Here is a 21,401-nt window from a genome sequence, read left to right as displayed (position 1 = left end):
TGAAGAGAAGTCATCTAGATTTCTGGAGTCCTAGTAGCCCTCTGCAGACTTAGTTTAAATAAGTGAATAAACAATCTTTAGCATGGGTTCAAAGATTTTCTCATTATCAGACAAAACATTAATGGAAATTTCAGTAGTTTCACAAAAAAGCCTTTTCAGTTCTCCATTTATGCATGTGTGACATGGTGTTGGGCAATTCTTCAAGAGATTTTGAAAAACAAAACTTTAAAAGAAAAAAAAAAGGGCAGGATTCCAGCACAGTAACAGGTCATCATACCTGGACTGGACTCCTGCTAGCAGTACAACAGACAAAGTTGAAGCTTACTAATTTACCCAAATGCTATTCTGAAAGATAAGACTGAATTATGCTTGATGAGGCTACCGATAATCCTTGCCAAAGGAAAAACTTAACTGTCCTTTTCTGTTGTGGAATAAGAGGACTAGGTGCATTACCAGTCAATTTTAAAGTTTTCAGTGATTCAGAAGAATAAAAAACACCTAAGTTCCAAACTACAGCTATTTTGTTCAAAAAGCAGAAAAACCCAAATAAATCAGCTTTCAATTTCTATGCAAATCAATACTTTACAATACTACTGGCCATTTATTTATACTTCTATTAATGTAGAAATGAGCAACTGCTTAAAAAAGTTAGCTCCTTCAAGCTCTTTCAAACATCTCAAAAGCTTGGCAATGACGAAGTAAGACAAATAGGATGCAATCAAAAAACTGCACAATAATTAGACCTAGGTATCCTAGAATAGATGAGTCTTTGGTCTTGTTTTCTGGGTAAGATTACATTTCCATTAATAAAATTGACATTTGTAATAAAGTAAAATCAATTCAACAGATTAAATTGGAATATGCAAAACGTGGTCTACATGAGAGCCATAGCTATCCCTATAATAATGCAGTGGCTGAGATACAATGTCATCTTTAATGAACTAAAACAAAGAACAGAAATAGGGAATGCAGAAACCACTGGATTAGCACTGATAGCAGAGTCAACATGACTCAGTGTTGCATTCCTGGCGTGAGAGGGCTGATGAGTTCATTAAGCTGCCACACAGGATCTCTCCGGATTATACTACAGTGGGTTTACAACTATGTAAGTTAAATCACAATTACTGGCCTAATTCCTTGTCTTACCAGGACAGGAGTGAACACTGCCTACATTTACTGCGGTCCTCTTCAGATCACCAGCTGCTGGTGTTGCCTGGAACAACAGGCTCAGTTCACCACAGAGCTCAGATTTCAAAGAGCTGGTTAGGCATTCCTGTTTGAAAGCAGTTAGTCCTCTATTTCTATTTTTATATTATTATTGTAAGCAGACAGGGAAGGTATTTTATTAAAATATGTTCAGGGTTGTCAGAGGTAATCACAATTGCAACAGAACTAAGTTGCCACCATTTGCTGTAGACGCATTTTTATTTTAAAACGTATTTTTGATCCTCCTCCTACTGATCTGTGGGCTTTGCTTTATGAACAGAAGAGTTGACTTCTGCCCTCACCTTTCTAGTAAGGACATGACATGAGCAGTTCTAGTTCTTCTGTTTTGAAGTGCCTACCCTACCTGTTCACCTTCATCCATCCCCCTCCTGCTCACTTTTAGTCACATAATCCTGGCTCTCCCCAGCTTTGCAGCCAGGCCCTTATAAGCAGCTTATACTATTATGCATATCCCTGGAAAGAAGAAGTAGCCTTGTGCTGCAGAGGAATGCCTGCCTGACAGGTCAGCACAAGCCTGGGAGGGAGCTGGGAACATCCTGTGCTAGCAGAGGAAGAGCCATATTTCAGTTCAGTTAGGCAAGATGGAGACTGCAAGAAGAGATGCTGACAGTGAGGTTTCTCTACCTCCCCATGATGTGGCTCCAGCAGCAGCAGCAGCAGCAGGAGCAGGTGCTGGAGCTGCCTGCCCAGTAGCGGCAAAATCTGGCTGAAGATCCAGAAGATCACTGGATGGTTTGGAAGCGCTGCCAAGAAAAGGGATATTAGATACTGGAGGACTTTATCCATTTCAATCAATTTTTTTTTTAAAAAGTCACAACTGAATTATAGGAATTACCCTTAGTTTGGATGACTAATGAAACAGAGAGTCTTTTTTCAGGCCTTAGGATTACAGTAGCGGCCATAAACACCCCTAGTGCAGTGAGTGCCAAGAACACATTACAACCCAGGACGGGACTTTAACTTACTTCCAATACATGATAATGACATTGCAACATATCTATGAGACTTACAATTCTAAGGAAAAAAAAAAAAAACCCTAACAAACCCCAAACCAACAAATCAAACTGAAAAAACTTCACCACAACACCCAAACCAAAAAATTCCCATGTGGTCCCTAAAAACAGAGCAAATAACTGCTGAGGCTGAACCGACCTCCATTCTACTTCAATATTCCACTGTGCATGTCAAAAAGCAAGAAACCTGCATTTCCAGGCAATAAACATCCATTAGCTAGAAGAGAGGTGGTAAAACTTCAGTGGCTTAAGTCAGTCAGATATTTCCTTAGGAAACCAGGTCCTGCTTGTCTAGAACATTTACGTAACAAACAGTAGAAGCTCTTTCTTCAGTGAAGTTCTTCACTTGATATTTAATTTAAGTTAGTTCCATCCTCAGACCATTGGTTCAAGCTTAGTGGTTTTTAGAACTTCAAAGTTCTATCACTTCTGCTCATTAAAATGAGCAAACTATCACAGCAGTTCTGGATTTGACCTGAAAGAAAGGCTCAGATTTTCTCACAGGTCAAATGTTTATTTTTTATTTTAATCTCCAAAAGTTCATTATCTTTGTGCTTCTTTAACTGATTGGAACAGCAAGAAAAAGGAATATTAATTCAGCAGTTTTAGAAACAGAATCCTGAAAGTTGCAAAGACTACTCTGGATTTGCACATTACTTCAGTCTATTCAATCAGAAGTTTATGTTGGGAATGGTGCAACATTACTACTACACTGCAAGCAACTCAGAGTAGCAATACATTTTAATTTTGTTTTGTGTTAAGAGTTTATTTGTGATCTATGCCAGCAGAAAAATGTAGCCTATTGAATACTGTACCTGTAAAATAAGCAAAACTTTTGAGGCAAGCCTCCTGTTACAAGTGTGACTTTGGCACCCACTGCCTCAACAACTCAAATACACTTTTAAACTTACCTGACTGGAGCAGCTGTAGATGAAGTAGCAAAAAGATCAACTGGAGGAGATGTATCAACAGTTTTTGCTGGAGTAGAACTAGGAGATGTAACAGTTGTGGCTGGAGAAGACTGGAGAAATATTTTAAATAGAAATTCAATATACCAGCATTTCTCCAAAAACAATTCATGCACAGATTCACATACTTAAAAAACCCAATTCTGACATCAGGTCTTTTTATTGTGAGCTATCCTCTCATTTGAAAGAATTTAAGGAAGACTGGGTTAAGTTTTCAGATGGTAGTGAAGAAACGCCAAGGTGACTCCAAAGAAGGAACAAAGTTTCTACAGGTTTTACTTCTGCATTTGTCGGACCCTTCATTTTGTCTATGGAATGAAATAGCTGTTTGTCCACAACAGCACCTTGGTACTTTAACCACAGAAATGGTGGTAGAAGAGAAATGGTTAGAAACAAGTTAAAAGTTCGTTCGTAAACTTTCAGAAAAGAGTTTAAAGAGCCATGAACAGCACTGAAGGTTAAGCCCTTGGGAAGATACAAAAGACAACTCAGCCTACGACTTTGCTTCATCAGCTTCTCCAATTCTGGATAAAGATACTGTAAGTATGGCAAGGGCAGACACTCGGGAAAGTATATTGCAGCTCTTCAGTGAACTTGAAGACTCAAGTTACCTTGAAAGGTGTCAATTTAATTCTAAAAGATACTACGAGCTTTGTTACAACATCTCACATACCAGAGAGACATTTTTCCTAACAACTGAAAACAAGTCCTAATTTTAGTTTGCCATTCTGACCACTTCCAAGAAGCAAAAACAATGGTAAATTTGAACAGATCTCCCTGAGTTCTACTACCACCATCCCATCATTATAACTCTAGCAGCAGATATAAGCTTTTTAGACTCTCCTCAAAGCTTTACTAAGGTTTGAAACTAGAGTGGTCCAAATCTCTAATTTGCATTAAGGAAGAAAGCGTTAAAGTTGTAAGAACACTTTCTGAGCCACCATGTAGTTCTCACCAACTGGTATATTAAAGAGGAGAGTGGGTGTTTTTTTGTTGGTTTTATTCAGTTTTGTGGTGGGTTTTTTTGTAAATGGCTTTTCAGAAATATAAGAGCTTTCACTAGAACAACCACTGAACCGCCTCTCTCAGATTTAGATTTCATTGAGTTTTTCCCGTGCAACACTCATCATTAGACACAGAGCTATGGCACCTGGCAAAGCTCCAGGGATACCAGGAGCTACTATTACTAACACCATAAAGCTCATTACTTTATCTGACACTCAAACCAAGACAGTTTCACTAGCAACTCTTGCTTTACATTAACGTCAGCAGTCTCACTAATAAAGGTCCTTTCTGAAACTAGATATATTAGATGAAAGTTTTCCTCCTGGCTTTTCACATGAACATGGTTTGAAAAGAGTCAGAACAACCTCCTGAAAAGCTTCAAATGGAGTGAAGGATTTGGAAGATAAATATTATGGAGTAAATTTCTCACTGACATGAGGATTGAGGGGGAGAGGAAGGGGAAAAAAAAAAAAGTTGAGATAAAAATATGCGTATATTTTAAGCTCTCAAAAATACTGGCAAAGTTCCTTAGCATCCTTCACTGGTACAAGCACTGCAGCCCTTCAGATCAGTGGTACGCTCTTATGGGGCCATTATTTACAAAGCCATTAAAAGATGTAATTTTGTCAATTAGGTAGGTGACAAAGTCTAAAAAGCAGATTAGGAAATGGACATCATCAGTACACCCTTATGATGTTCTAAAGCATACCACCTGAACAAGAATTAATCAGTATAGCAACTGGCAGTACTTACCTTGCTCAGAGGAGAAGGAGCCCCAGATCTAGGAAAAAAAAAAAAGCGGAGGGGGTAGGTTTTCAGATAAGTACAGTTTTGGAAACTATGTTTCTGGTCATCAAAACTCCCACAAAAAGACAAAAAAATAAGCATGAAATCTTTCTGAAGATCTCCACAATTGCATGCCCTCTCCATTCTTCAAAAGTCCATGTGCTACTTTAGACAAGAAATGCAAATTTTACCTCAAATCTTAAACAAATCTTTTAAGCTAACTGATACCACAGGATTACTCTGCCTTTTAAATAAGATCTACTAAATGGAGAAAGGCAGAGATGCATGCAAATGTCTTGCTTTGGGGCCTACAGGAGCCAGCAAAAAGAGATCCTGGGGCAAGATGTCACCATAGTAGAAAACCATGCAACAGCAGCAGAAAAACACCAATATTGATGCAGTCATCTAACACAAGTCTTCTGAGGATGTGTCAGTAAGTTTTCAAAGTCTACTGTTCTTTTAAAGAAAGTCAAAGTTACTTGAAAAAAACCACTATTTAAAAGTATGAAAACAGTGAGTTGGAAAGTTCAAGCTGAAAGTTCTCCGACATGCACAAAAATCCCACTAACAATAACTGACAGAGCTTCAATTGTAAGTTCAAATGTACGTCAGTGCGTTTGTTTGATTTCATTATTAGGAAGGATCAAAATACTGCTACATATTTTTAGAGCTCCTTTGATCTACGAGATGAAAGGAGGAGTTGGAGATAAAACTGCACTACTGTTGAACTATCATCCATCCTGTAAGTTACTTGAGTTGAGTAAGTCCTAGGAACCGTAGAACTCATTAGATGGTATAAAAACTAGAAATGACAAAAAATAACTTAATGACTACATACAAGAGCAAAGAACAGGTTAGATCCATTTAAAGAAAATATCTATTTCTATTAAGTTTTCAAGCCATCTTAAAAAGACCCACATAATCATGCCTGCATGCAAGTCATATGTAAACATATGTACTTACCCTTCGCTAAATTGCAAGGAAAGCAAGAGTAAAAGAGAAAACACAGGTTTAGCTTAATCCTTCCTAGACTTAACCATGACAAGTATCTAGTAAGAAGATGCAAAACCATTAGAAAACAAATAGATTTTGATGATAAAACCCTCAGCAGCAGGCAAAACCCCAATTCCTTCTAAGAGTTTTCTTCAGGTAATTTTACTTCTTTTTCAAAGTGTCTTACTTGTTCTGCGTGTTTCTCCCCCCCGCCAATAATTAAAAAAATTTTAAAAAATTAAAATAATTAAAATTAAAAAAAATTAAAAAAGGTTGCCATTAAGAGGACTTTGTAAAGGAAAGAAAAAGGTAAATCTTACTTATTTTCTAGAGAAGTAACAAAAGGAGATTGGGGAAGGCAAACCTAAACATCAACTAATCTCACATTGTCACTTCTATGCCTAAATACATGGTACAACATATATACCTACTTGTTGCCAGGTTTTTTTCCTTCCAGTGAGTTTAGATGTTGCTCCAGGGTCTCCATGAGACTGCTAGGAGCCTTGAAAGCAAAGAGAAAGATACACACCTAAACGTACTGCATTAACCTAACCATACTTTGACATCCAGCACCAGCTTCCCTGAAAATCACCTGAAATTCCCTGAAAATGTTCATGCTCACGCTGTTGTTTTATTTACACCACTGTGGAAATAGTGGATTTTCATGCTAGAAGTATTCAGGCAAAGAGTTTTTAGAAAGATAATACTGTGTCCAGATTTACCTCCACTACACAGCAGCTGAAGCTTAAATCTAGGATGTATTGCTCATCATGCTTTAAATCAGTGCTAAACACTGACAACAGCACAGGTACATGCAGGGTTAATTTTAAGAGTAATATAGCCAAGGTCACACTTTCAGTTTTGCTTTCAGTCAGACCCAAAACACCTCCTTCATGACCAGAGGGTTAGACAGCATTTGCAGCCTAAACAAAACAAACTAAAAGTCCTTTTCAATGTCCCCAGAAGCAGCTACCTTTGGTTTGGGACTCCCACCATCACAAAACCTTACAGCTGTTTCTTCTCAAAATGGTAGCCTGGCACAGGTTATTGTGCAGCTAGCTCAAAATGCAGAAAGATTACTATTTTAGACATCTATAAAAAACGAAGCTTTTTCAAGCCTCCCTGGTCTTAGGTTTTGTTTTATTTTAAGCAACCTCTTTGTGGTCAGCCAACACCCTCAGGCATGCACTTGCTGTTACAATGGCAGATAGAAAAAGTAGCCATAAATGCACACTAGGCTTAGCTACTCCAGTATAAAAATAAGAGTCTGGGTAAGTAGAATCCTATGAGATCAACAAGCAGAGAGGAAACTCTTGAGAGATACAGTAGCATATAATAGTTAAATATTTCATCAGGGTTACGAGTTCATCAGTGGTACAGTCTCTAAACAAGGAATTCTCTTTATCAGTCTCTTTGAGATCAACCACAATTCCTGACAGCAATAGCTATGGTGTTTTTCATAAATAACATCTTTAATTTCAGGGCAGACATATTCATCAAACAAGTCAGACTGCAATGCTTGAAAACAGACTATTCACTGCTCCTATGCTGAAAAGCCAGCTGGCTGGATGAATCAGATATTTCAGGATGCTTATTACCTGCTAGTACCAATGCACAGTTAAGTGTACTTGCAGTATCTGCATATTAATTTTGGCACTAGAGCCAATAACTTAACACATGCAGAAATTTAAAATGCTCACAATAATCTTATATGACATATTGAGTTTAAGTATTTCCCACGTACATGTGCAATGCAGAAACATCTTGACCTTGCTGCTTTTATGTGTGTACTTATTAATTTTCAATTCATTTGAGCATAAAAAACAATTAGTTAAACATAACTTAGTTATAAGAATTCTCCAGAAGCAAGAAAAAGAAGAACAAACGTAAAACAAACTAAAAAAATCCAGAGAGATTCTACACATTCAAAAAGGCTGCAGTGTAAGATACAAGTTGTGCTACTTAAACATGTAAGGATAATCTATGTTTCCAAAAAAAAAAAAAAGTCCATGACTTCCTGTAACCAATTACCTCTAAAAACTTTGAATAGCTTTCCAATATATTATTCCCAGGCTTCTTAAAAGCCAACAAGGTAATACAAAACTTACCTATCAAACAGAGAGGGGAAGCTTCAGAAAATTTCTACCCAGAGGCAACGATTAGGGAAGTAAATTAAATACTATCCAGCATCCAATTTGCAAAACTGAGCATTGCTTAACTTCTTCTAGATACTGCTTCAACATCTATCAGTCAGCATCATGCTAGAACCTTAGATATGGGTTCCTCAATAACTACTAGGGCGAAACTGTCATACTTTTAGAATTGCTACTAAATAAAAATGAGACAAGATCTTTAACTGCCAAGATGCCTCCTCAGCCTCCAAAACTTCGCAGCCAAACTATAAAGTCCAAAAATTACAATTGTCAACTTGAATTACACTACTGTGACCTCTTGTTTGCATTTACAGAGTATGTACACATATTGAGTGTCAACACAACTAACTTCTTGCAGAATACCACTGACTACTGCCATGGCTTGCTATAAGAATTTAGTATACCTAAGTTGATATTACATACAAATTATGTATTAGTTATTAACTGAAATTCAGTTTTATTATTCGCCTTTTATGTATTTATCACCGAAATACACTGCCTAGTTCTTAGACACAAGCTACAGCATGTCGCAGATTAGCCTCAACAAGTGAGAGTCCCAAGCAGCCTTTGGGAGAATATAGCTATGAGGGGCTACCTGAGAAGACCGCTGGAGTGGTCAGGCAGTTGGATCACTGTAGATCCCTTCCTTCCAAAAGAACTATTCTATTTTAAAGTGTTGGTTCACAGGGTAAAAGGGACCATCTGGTAGCAGTAACTAAGCTGCTGCTGAACAAGTGCGGCACTGACTGACAGTGCAGAGCAGGCTGGTGCAAGCAGAAGCAGATAGAAGTGCCATAGAAATTTATAAAGCATATTTCACAAACTGAGATTAAGGAGAATTCTTCTGATTTTAATGACTGGACTGTGTTAAAAAAAGAGCCCCTGAGGTAAAGAGTTAGGTGAACATACTAAATCAGCTATTTCAGAATTTAGTCTGGTATTCCACACACTGCTTTCCTCTGCTGAAAGAGTGGCCAGACTTTATAGCCTCATAGTATCTGAAATCTATAAAGATTAAAACTCTCCACCCTCTCATAATGTCTTACTTTCAGAATTTTCAAGTGCCTTTTTAACCAAGAGAACCCCTATTCTGACACTTTAAACCAGGCTTTCAAGAAGCTTTCAAAAACTACATTAACAAACTATACAAACACTTGGGGTTTACAACTGTTAAGCAGTTAGGGCTGCTATTCAGTTCCAATTTTATTGGCATCAAAACTGCCACAGGTGAATTTTTCAGTATGGCCCTCTTTCTCTAAGTAAATATCCTTTTAACATTAAACACAAAGCCAAGCAAACATTAAACACAAAGCCAGGCACCCAAGTCAGATTGCAAGTGATACTGAAAATGGACCAGCAGCTCCAGCATGTTAGGTGCCAAGACTTCCTACCAACATTTATATTCCTGGTGTGCTTCCTAATTACATAACTTTTAGTTATTACGCAGATCCAAAAGCACTACAAGAGAAGCTTACCTGTGTAAGATCAGGGATATCACCTTTGTCAATTCCAACTTGCTGTGGATATAAAAGAGTAAAGGTAAAATTTAAGTGCCTTATTCCACTGCAGCAGGCATTAATTTTGAGTAGAACTGCTCTTCAAGCTATAACACACTGTGTCTTTAGAAACACACTATAAATTTAGAAAGTAATGTTCATCCTCCCAGTAGCTACCTTCAAAAACCTGCACCAGTCTTCCCCACCCCCAAATTAAATATCCATTTAAAATAAAATTACTAAAAAATGGAGCTCCACTTCACACAGGTTGAGTTCATACTCCATACTGCAATACCCTGTTGTCTCAGAGGACAGCAGTAATGAACTGCTAAACACAGACTATCCAGATACCGGCCTATCCTAATGAAGTTCTCTGAGATTCAGCCAGTGAGAAAAACCTAAAAGACATCACTTCAAAAAAATGCTAAAGCTCAAGTCACCTGTTTGTTCTGCCATTCTCTGCTAGCATTTCAAATAAAACAAGTTAGGGTCTAAGTCAGCAAACCTTCTATTAATTGCCCTGTTTCTTCACCACAGTTCTTCAGAGTGACTGTTGGTTTGGCTTTTGCAGAACAGCAAGCTCCACTGCACACAGTAATCCTGACATACAATCACTATAACCCCTGTCCAGCAAAGCTGACCTATGTCTCTAAAGTACTTTACTCTCTCAAATTCAATATTCCTATCTGACAGTGCAAGTCACTAGGGAGTCTATCAGGCCTTCGGAGATAAGTAAATTAGCAAAGAAACAAACTTTTTATTCAGCTCATTACTGCTGTCCATTATGATGAAGTATGAAACGTGGAAAATGTGTATCCTCTGCCAAAGAGCCAACTACTACAAATGAGAACCCAGCAAAGGAGTTAATTAACCATGTAATATTCCTATTATCCACATAAGAGGATGATAACAAGGAACAAAACCAGAAAATCTCACATTCCAGTTAATTTGATGTTGGCTGCAAAGACTAAAAAACCAGATATACACAAAATAATTATGCTTTTATTACTAATTGCTGTATCTTCCTCTAATGTTCAACCTGTCCTAGAAGCATGCATTTATTACAGCATTTCTCAGAAATATTGGTATGTTTGAAGTCATGTCACCTCTTAAGTTAACCAGGAAAGTTGAGGTTGGCTGCACCACAGAGACATGTGGATGTCCTAAGCAGGACTTAACTACTTCAAGAAGAGCTGAACAATCAGATCCAAGGACTTTTATACATTTTACACATCGAAACAGACGCTTACCAAGTGCAATCAATATTTTATCTTGGTGCTAAAAAATTCACAAAATATTTAAGTGCCAGACTCCGTAAGATGGGAAGTGACTTACCTCTGCAACTTTAAGAAACTCCGATACTCTGGTCATTCGAGTTAGAAATCGTTTGTAGATTTCAAGAGCATCTTTACACTGTCCCTTTTTCATTTCAAAAAATTTCTCTAAAGAAATAATTTGGCAAATTTCAGTTAAGAAGTTCTACCTTAAGTCTGCATTAATCAGCAACTCTAGTTCTCAGAAAAATCACGTTTCAAGAATATGGCACTACATTAACATTTTTCTACTTGGTCACTAATCTAGTGGCATTCCTAGTCCTTAGCAGAATTTAGAAGCTGAGCTTGCTGAGCTGCTAAAGAATTATACAGACCATAAGGTTGCACCCAAACCAGCCACAGCGTTGCACGTGATGTAAACCATTTATTTGAAGATTAAAAAGCAGGTGATGCAGCTACCAAACTTAAAGCTCAAAATAATTATACATATATTAATATATGTCCTCTTCCACATTGCTTTCACTCAAAGAACAGTACCTTTTTCATTTAAGTAGCTCTCTAAAGTTCATTCGTGTCTATTATTAAACACAGATGCCACAAATTTCAACCAGAACTTACACTTTAAGTAGCAGTAGACAGTGAAATTATCCACTTGTCTAATTGAATTTTTATGCCCAACACATCTTGTATCTGCTCCATAAGCTTCCCATGCCTACAGTTGCAGTCTAAACACATGGGATTTACTTTTATGAAACCACCAGAAAGCACTGAAACACAGATTAAAAAGATATTTGGCTTTACAGCTCAGGAACATCTTTTTGCCTGTTCACTCTCTGTAACATTCGTATAATGCCTGTTTCTTCCTGTTCTAACTGCAGACAGTTTTAGGTCAGTCATGTCGGCCAAGCAATCTGAGTTTTTAGCTCTCTTTATAGACCAGCTGCAGTGCTCACAAATTTTAGCAGTTGAAGCTCATTTTCTATTGGGTCAGTTATGTTTCCTGTAGTTTACAACTACCCCTGGTTTTAGACATCATAAGGAAGCCTTCTTCAGGGACAGCTTAAAGTGTGTCATTTTGATGATCACACCAGACTGCCTGAGCTTCAGAACATGCTCACAGCCTCCTTTAGAGTTCGTAGGTTGATGGTAGGTAGGGTTCTGGAGGAGTTCCAGTTTTGGCAGTCATGCTTTCAGACAGATAAGAAATGTTATTAAGGAGTATATTACTTCATACAAGGCTACTATATAGCATTACCACTCTCTACAACTACCTGAAAGGAGGTTGTAGCCAGGTGGGGGTAACCAGCAACAGTCAAGAGGACATAATCTTAAGCTGCACCAGGGGAAGATTAGGTTGGACACTAAGAATGGGCTGCCCAGGGAGGTGGTGGAGTCACCATCCATGGAGGTGTTTAAGGAAAGAGTGGACATGGCATGCAGTGCTGTGGTCTGGTTGACGTGGTGATGTTCGGTCACATGTTGTTGGACTCAGTCTCAGAGGTCTTTTCAAATCTAATTGATTCTTTGATATGTAACAGAGGAATGCTGGCATCTTAAAAATGCAAAGGCTGCTAACTGTGCAGGGCATATTATGCATGCTCACACAGCACTGTACGATTATTTAAGCACAGAGATGGTCAGTGTCTTTAAGCACACATCTGCACAATTTTAAAGGCATGTGACAACCCAGCCTCAGATGAAAACTAGTGTAAAGAGGTTACAGTGTAAAATCGTCTCTCATTTCAGAACAGAACAGTCACAAGAAATGTAGTCTTAATGAAATCTAAGTAAAAAAACCTGAAGCAGATATGAAACTAGTCATTCATTCACTTGTGGTATGTGAGATAAAGACTCAAAGTTACTTACCTAGTAAGTTAATAACCCCATCATTGTAGCAAGCAAAAAGTTTGATGAGATCTTTAAACAGAAGCATGAATGCAGCATTTATGACACCATTTGTCAGTTCATTTGGATGAACCTACAAATAAAATATCAGTTATTTACAACAGAAGTGCTGAATGAAATCAGAAGTTTTGGCTCACACCAGGTATTTGATGCTTTTATTGATAGAATCAAGCACTGAAGCTTTCACACTAAGACACTAAACAAAAGTTTTGGTTAGCAGAACAAGGATTGCTTTCTTCACCACTCCAAAACAATCCACTACAGCAGAGGAGTATCCACATCAACAGTAAACATCTCAGTCTTGACTCCTTCACCTATCCCAAATACGAGGAAGGCAGAGATGCTATTAATAAAGTTTTAATGAAACAGGACAAAAGTTGTCAGTTTACAGCAGAACTTAAGAAAATCTCAACAGTCTACAAGATAACACAGTTTTGTTAATGATGTCAAGACCTTTTCAGCTCTCACATGAACTTGGGAAAAAAAATAAGTGTTCATTTATTAAAAGATATTTCTTTCCTTAAAACTATCTCCTCTTCTGAGACCACTATCACAATTCCTATGCCATTTAAGGAATGCAAAACACATTAGCAAGACTTGTATTTCTAAGGCTTCCTCTGAGAGCTGTAGTAGGTCCTGCCTTCCACCTCAAAGTGTATTCTTCTGCCCACCAAGAACAGACAGAACTTCATGATCGATTCCTTCAAAGACTTCTTCAAAATGTTACACTGCACCTCCTACAACAATTGACTCCTGCTTTTATCCTGAGGTCAAATAAACAATCCCACTAACACTCATGGCACTATAAATATATCGTACATACTTATTTCTATGAACAGTCTAGACTAACCTTTAGCCAATTTAGTTTACAGATGAAAACCAGATGAAGATTTTGAGGAAGCCAAACAATGTACATGTGGTATTCTAATGGGCTTTTCCCTCTTCCCCAAAAGAAGTTGGTTGTCAAGAGACAGAAAAAAGAGTGTTCAATCTCTTTATTTCGTCCATTTCTTCCCCTCATTGATACAGAAGATGAAACTCCAATTTCCCTCTCTACAAAACCAAAAGTGCAATCTACACATTTCATACATAGAGGAAAGGGCCATCCTTCACCACACTGCCTCATTTGGGACACTGAAAAGGGGATTTTTTGGCCCAAATGATGGAATGATCAATAAAGCATTGCCTACAAGGTGAAATGTGTTCACTACAATGCAGCAGCTATAAGTTGTTGCCCAGCATTAATGCTACTTCAGCTTCAATACATACATCAAATTCAAGCAGTGCATCAATTTGTTCCTGTAATATTGGCATACTCTTCAGCAGCTTTTCAGGAGCCATTGTTCTCATTACACCTTCAGCTCTGCAAGAGGGAATACAGATTAGAAGCCACAGCATCTCCCCTGGCCCTTCCCCTACACTGATCTGTTGTCTAAATTTACACTTAAAGCAGCTATAACTCATTTTAAGCCATTTCAAAAGCCCTGTCTCATTCTCCTGATTCTCACATTATCATGAGAGCTGGCATGAAAAATCCTTCATCCAGCCACCCTGCCTGACAGCAGGTGAGGAAAGGCTTTGTGTTAGAGTGATGAATGCAAGAGATTGATCTCTTTATGGAAAAACAACTTAAACTGAGAGTTTAAATGACTTGACTGCTTCACAAGTACTTAGAGAATTGATAAACTTTGTGTCTGAAGTTTGTTACGAATAACTAATGACAATTCACTGCTGATGTATAGCATTTCTTAACTGTTGCCCATAGTCTTTAAGCAGTCTTCAAGCATATTAATTTTTATCTATGATTTTTACCTGCACAACCACCATTATGTATTGCCCTGTTCTGGCTACAGACAGGTATTGCATCTCCTCTCTGGAAATGTATACCACTATTCTTACTTATGCTATGCTATACTCTGAGCAGCAGAAATAACATGCATAGAAAGCCTTTCCAGGAACATACAGCAAGGTAGGATTCCCAGCAACCCAAAGTTAAGTTTATTTAATATCAAGTGTTCGAGACAGAACTCTTCTGGTCTCCACTACGGGAATGGTATGTAGCTACACAGCAAAGCTGTCATAGTAGGCCCTACACCTTCTGGCTGTTTGAGAAACAGGAGAGCAGCATGGTAGTGATGCCAGCACTAACAGGTCAGAATCCCAAGCTGCAGAATACACCAGAACTGGCTCAAGGATCCTGTATGCAACTCTGATTAGCAGGAGCATCTTTAGCATGCAGTCAATTAAGCTGAACCTTCAGTGGGTGTTGTTTGCCTGTGCTTCAAGAGAGAATCTAGAGCCCTTAAAGTCTCAGTTAGAGGACTCAGAGACCACAAAAATGTTCTCATAAATACCAAGATACTATTCTAGGCTGGGTTAACTTTTTTTTTTTTTACACAGTTCTTGCGGGAAATAAAACCAGCAGTTTACAACCATATTCTGTTCAGTTTATAACTGTTTGCTCTGCTGCCTGCTAGGAACTTCAGGTGTTCACTTCAGGTTTTGTTTGTAATTAGCCTTATTTCTTAGGGAAAGTATCTGGAGAATAATGAAACATCCTAATTATGGTTTCAGAGTGTTTCCTTCTCTAAATCATAAACGCAGTCTTGCTGGCAGCACAATTTAATAAGAGTTAGACTTAACACCCTCAGTTCTGCAAGGCATCTTACTTTAATTCTCAGTATTTGCCTCACTACCCAGTCTTTCCTCTCATCTTTTAGCAATTTTTAAACTATTACAAATACTTTAAAAGTAAACCATTTTGGTGTTTTATTGTACCTACACAAAGAACATAAGAACAAAGTCACTGAGAAACTAAAATTGAGCGTAGTGTCGCAAACAAGATTTTCATGGCAACCCTATTAATTTACGTATCTAAACTTTGCTTACCCTTTCTTCACTCTTGCAAAGTCAAATGCCATTTGTCTGTAGGAAAATGCTTTTTCATTCAAGTATCTACTATAACGCCTTATAAAGGTGGACATGTCATAACCTGCAAAAAACAGTTACACACTTTAATTTTCATGCTTGTTTGGGTGTTCTTTAGTAAACAATAATATACAGTCAATAGACCTAAGACTATATGATTTCTGTTGCACTATACAACTCCACATACAGAACAGTCATCACAAGACATCTTCCAGCTTCTGAAGAAAAAATCAGTAGCAATGCACCAAAACAATCTACCACTGTCCTGTGCTGCCAACAGATTCATCCAATGCACCACTGTGGCTTTGTTCCTGGGGAAACCTGCTAGTGGCACCTACATACTTAGGTGGTAACATTACCTGACTGTAAAAGCTACCCCTCCAATAACAGAGAAAAATATCAAGTTAGCAAAAAAGTTTTTGTTTAACTGGTACTTGTCTTCCAGGATAAAGATCAATTTCAACTTAAACACTCCTGATATTTTAGTCCTGATATGTTAGTCACTCCAGCTCTTAGACAGACCTTCAAAATCCCCCTGACTAGGTTTATCAGAACAAAGAAACTGTGATGGCATCCATAGCGATTAGTCCCTTCCTTGAAGTGTTATACTAGAGATCCTCAAGGCACATAATACTGTACAAGCAGCCTCAAACTTCAATGGCCTTCATGCCTATGACATCTGAGCAGTTAGTATTACAGTCTATCCTTTAAAGTTTCTTCCTCTAAGCTATAGAAACACATGCAGAAGCCAACCCATCTTTCTCTTCAGTGTAGGTCCCTTTTTGCTACCTTTGTAAATATTCACACCCCTCAACTTAGTCACTGACTGTATTTTTCCTCAATATCACTCATCATTAAGTATCTCTGCCATCAACCATAACACTACCAAATCATTATCTGTGACATGCTGTTGCATTACCTATGAAATGGCAATTCAAGTTTAAAGAAAGTTGTGAACACAAATGCATGCACTTAACAGAATTCATGGTTGCCAAATGCCAGTGTCTTTGAACATACCTAGTATGTTTTGCTTTGACAAACACACTTTTAGTATTTGTTTAGTTTTGCTCCTGCCCTGTGTTACCACATCTAAAAGACGCTAAAGTCTTTTTGGTGCCATGTGTCTACATTGAGAGTATTGTGGCATTGCTTCGATTTTGCCCATTATTGCAACATTCCTGTGGTCTGCACACAGTCTACAAATATTGTCTGACAGCTGAAGAATTATGCTTTCTCTCTTCTCTAGTAGAGCTACCATGGACCAAGCTTTTCCTCTTAAGTGAGGGCACAGGAAAATTCACCAATAATTCCAGAGCAAAAAGCAGAAAAGCAGACCTTGTAAGGTTTAGAGATTTTAAGGACCTGTCCTTAATTTCTGCCTAGACCTTTCTAAATTCATTACTCAAATCAAACCAAAACCAACCAGTTCTTTTGGTGCAAACAGTTCCCCCACTTAAATAGTTATAGACAATGTATATTAGTAAGAATCAGATTTAACAACCCCAGTGTTAAATGCAGTGCAGTGTCCCCAAACAACCAAATTACCATTTAAGACTGGAGTAAAACCCAAAAAACTAAATGGAATGTTATTAATTTCAACTTTAATACCCATAACAGTAAAGGAGATAGCTGACCCAGCCCAGATTTCAACTAGCACTTAAGGGATTTGTACAGTTTCACCTTTTGAATAAAAATATTTCAGGAGATGAGAAACATTATTCTGAAGTTGATCAGCTGTTCACTTGAACTCCTGTATTTATCAAGTACTTATAAAAAGGCTTCAGTAGCACATTTTTATATGATTACATCTTATGAATGAAGAAGTTAATTAACAATAGTATCTTATTTCAAAATCTTGTTAAGATTATAGACATAAGTAGGCTTACCATGAGATCCACTTTTGTCCAGAAAATTGCTGAGATTGAACAATGTGTTTCTAGATGCCAGGTACTGAATAAATCTCTGCAACACAAAGTTATTTTTCTTATCACAGGCTGTATCTGAAAGCTTTGTACCTCCTAGCAGGAAGATTAACAGTCTACTTCCAGCACACATCATGAAACCCCAGATTGTTGTCTTAGCCTCCAATACCTTCCTCAAAACTTTTTCCATACATTCAGATTAACTACTTCTAGTCAGTATCTCACGTAAATATTCTACCGTATATATAAAAAATAGATTCTGTGAAAAATACAAACCAGATTGTGAAAAGAGCAAGAGAAATGGTCAGTTCTCAAAGAGATTTGAGAGAGCACAAGATTTGTCTGCTTACAAAGCAGCATATCCAGACTAGTCCCAAACTTTCAATCCAGCAACCTTCAGTTTCAGCCAAGCTGAGAGCCTGTTTTAATAACAGGTAAGGCCCCACATCAAGTACAGGGACCAACAGCCTCAAACAGTTAGAGAAATCAGATGAGAACATTGGCCAAAACTTGAAATGGAACAATAGGAGTAAAAATTTACACCGTGAGAAGTTCACTGTGTGAAAACACTTTATTTACAGCTAGGGATGAACTGTTTCACAGCCATATTGAAGTTCTTGAAATCATGCTTTCTGTTTTTATGCAGACATACTTGCCTAAACAGGCCAACGAAAAGCAAGGGAAAGGAAAACTCAATTGAAAAGGCTATTAAGTTGAATTTACAGCTTTAGAAAAGTTTTAATGCTCATGCAGAGAGAGGGCAGCAATTTGGATGGCAGTATACCCATTCCAGAACATCAACTTTGACCCTAGTAAAAAAATCCCAGGTAGTGTTTAATCCTGTGTTTTCAGATAGCACATTAATTGTCAACATCCTGGAACAGGCTGCATCTTGGTCTTATGTTATGGTCTTATAAATGAAGAAATATGAAGAGATAATTGGCATGTCTTCAACTATGTTGTTAAAGGTAAATTTTCTTTTCAAGAATCACTCTTGCCCTTTGTTCTCAGGTCAGAAGAGATGCCTTTGCACTACTAATGTTTTTGGCTTGGAATCTGCTCAGTGTCAATGGGGTCTTGAAAGAGCTGTTACCTCATTTCCATGGACCATTAGATGATGTGTGGTAACTAAGGCTTTGAATACGACCACCCAGCTACTATTCGTTGCTCGCTCAAAAAGCGTATCAGCCATCTGAGGAATATTGACGTTTGTTTCATTAGTTGCTTGGATCAAGTCTGTAGGAGAGAGAAAAGGAAGGTATTAGGTGCTACAAGTAAGACAAAAAAGTTTGCAGCATGGTCAAGTTCTCAGACCACTAGGCTGTAGGCCATGGTTTTGACAAACAGCAAGTTCAGTGCAAACAAAACACCAGTCTAACTCTTTCATCCAACAATACTAGTTTTCCAACAACTCTGTCCTGAGCTATGACCAAACATTTCTCCATCTTTATCCCAGATGAAGTTAGGGTGCCCAACATCACAAAACCTTAAAGCTTGCAGGTTTTCAAGTTAACTGTGGCAGTGCATTACCACTGGGTTAGAGAACTAAGTATCACTGAATTCTTCACCTACAGATAATACGGCAAGCACACTGAACCCAGTCACATCAGCCAAAGGACATATCACCAGAAACAGATATACTCTAGTCATCCCAGAAGTTTAGTTTCATCAGCAAGCTCCAGCACACCTTCTAGGGTCTCTACAGACCCAGACAGCAGAAGATTGCATTCAGACATGCAGTAAGACCTCTTCAACAGTGGGAAAGAGCACAAGGACAGACATTAGTTTATACTGAAGAATAACAGTCTTCTGCAAGCAACTGCACCTTACATAGAAGAAATGAGACATTAGACTGCCACAGAGAGCAACAATAAAATACAGTTTTGTGTCCTGTACATTAGAAAGGTATAGACTTGCACAGAAGAATGCATGAAATTAAGATAAGTAGTTAAATCAAACAGTAGGGCAGCAAGCTTTCCACTAGCGTCTGTTATATGTTCTGACAGGATCTGTGATTTACTACATCACCTGTTACCTACTGACTCTTGCTAGGCAGCCAGCAATTACCTTCTACAAGCTATTACCTATTTTTGAGACACGGTTGGAAACTGTACATTGCAACTGCATGACCAAAGCCCATGTGATGCCCAACACAGCCCTAGCAAGACCAGGAGATGACTTCATGCAACACAAAGAACACAGAATACAGACCTAATTGTAGGGCTGAGGCTTAAAGTGTGAAGACCTGAGTAAAAAAAGTTAAACAGTTTAACTACTAGACTAAGCAATATCTGTGTTACTAATGAAAATACTCATCTTTTAGTTTCCCTAAGAGGAATCATTTTTATTGATTTCTTCCTCGCCCCCAGACTAGAAGTTTTCATCCAACTACTCAAGTCATTCAGTGTTGACAGATATTCTACCTTAAAAGAAGACAGGCTATTCTGTGACTGATCCTTGCATGCCTTAACTATGCTGTCTGCTGTGAACACTCTACAGGAGTTCAATTCACTTGGGCAGTAGGGTTACCACTTTACAGACTTCCTTTCCTTCTCCTACATAATCCCATATAATGGAGAGCATTAATGCTCCTAGGAGAGGACAGTCAAGGTTCAGACTGCTCTTAAACTACTGATTCTGCCTCTGCAGGGTAGGAAGAGTCCAGAGGACAGGTCTGTCTAAATAGATTGATGAGTTGCATCAGCTACTGAGACATACCTGATGCGTTCAGAAATCCACATTGCTGTACCAGAGGCATTCGAAAGTTTAGGTTTAATTTGTTTGCTTGGTTGTGGTTTGTTTTTTTGGTGTTTTTCTGGTTTTTTGTTTTGTTTTTTTTTTTTTTAATTCATGACAAGTGATTTTTATGGGTATTTTTAATTTTATTACACAGACCTATTCAAGATACAAGAAATCTCTAGCTCAGAGTCAGAAGCTTGGGAAAACCACCGTTTAAAATTGTCTTTTGTATGGCCATAAAAGCTGCAAGTTGTCTTCAGTTTCAGGCCAAGGGAATTATTTTCTGTAATGAGACAGGAGATAAAAATTATGTGAACTGTTCACCCAGTTTGAATTTAATATATTTGTTGTCATGGTGTTTTTTTGTCTTGGTTATGGACATTGGGTTTGGTTTTTTCTCAGAACACCTTCTGAAACTTACTGTTGACTTCTATAACCTCAGTAATACTACCCTTGGAGGAGGCAGTTCTGCAAAGTATTACAGTACTAAAGCCACGATATTGAATGACAGCAGTTGAAGCTCACAGAGCTGCAACAATTCTCCTTGATCTTGTTGTACAAACAGGCCAATAATCTTTTATTCTGTGCTGCTGATTAATGCATTATAGAAGACAGCATTTTGCAAAAGCCTAGAAGCCAGTCACAAGTGGTTTGCTCACTGTTTACCCTGTTCAGAGGTTTTACAGCAGATGACAGCATTTGTCTTCAATATTAGGAAACACGCATCGAATTTGGAAGCTTTTAGTCCTAGGTTTCAGTATGTAGCTCTCTATGGAAGACAATTAAATGGTGTATTCTATCGATGGACATTAGATAATGAAATCTCAGAGGAGTCCACCCACAGCAATGCTGGCAATGGAGGCTACAAGGCACTACTATATGCTTCCACAGCACCGCTTCTAAAGTCAGTCAGTCATTTCTGCCTCCTCTTCAAACTGCTGGAGGGTACAGCATCTCAGTCTGCAGCTCTGAATGTTTTAGGACATGAGTAA

At 38.1% G+C, this 21,401-nt stretch overlaps 1 protein-coding gene across 2 annotated transcripts in view; it reads right to left on the bottom strand.

The window, feature by feature from the left end:
* The window catches only part of SNAP91 (synaptosome associated protein 91), a 65,071-nt gene that overhangs the window by 27,965 nt on the left and 15,705 nt on the right, over nt 1–21,401 (bottom strand). Inside the window, exons 3-14 of one of the 2 annotated variants that reach the window (XM_050314449.1) lie at nt 18,764–18,906; nt 17,635–17,710; nt 15,710–15,812; nt 14,090–14,183; nt 12,782–12,893; nt 10,977–11,083; nt 9,621–9,662; nt 6,424–6,494; nt 5,963–5,968; nt 4,967–4,994; nt 3,152–3,261; nt 1,852–1,970 (exon numbers count right to left, since the gene is read on the bottom strand). In XM_050314449.1, the coding sequence (XP_050170406.1) occupies nt 1,852–1,970; nt 3,152–3,261; nt 4,967–4,994; nt 5,963–5,968; nt 6,424–6,494; nt 9,621–9,662; nt 10,977–11,083; nt 12,782–12,893; nt 14,090–14,183; nt 15,710–15,812; nt 17,635–17,710; nt 18,764–18,906 (1,011 nt within the window). Of the gene's footprint in view, nt 1–1,851; nt 1,971–3,151; nt 3,262–4,966; nt 4,995–5,962; nt 5,969–6,412; nt 6,495–9,620; nt 9,663–10,976; nt 11,084–12,781; nt 12,894–14,089; nt 14,184–15,709; nt 15,813–17,634; nt 17,711–18,763; nt 18,907–21,401 lie in introns of those variants that run through there. The other variant, XM_050314448.1, reaches the window with a different exon arrangement.

This window comes from Myiozetetes cayanensis, unplaced genomic scaffold (assembly GCF_022539395.1).
Source record: "Myiozetetes cayanensis isolate MyiCay16 unplaced genomic scaffold, myiCay2020 scf2-11, whole genome shotgun sequence".
NCBI lineage: Eukaryota > Metazoa > Chordata > Aves > Passeriformes > Tyrannidae > Myiozetetes > Myiozetetes cayanensis.
Note: the sequence above shows the minus strand (reverse complement) of the source record. Positions and strands in the feature narration are given on the sequence as shown.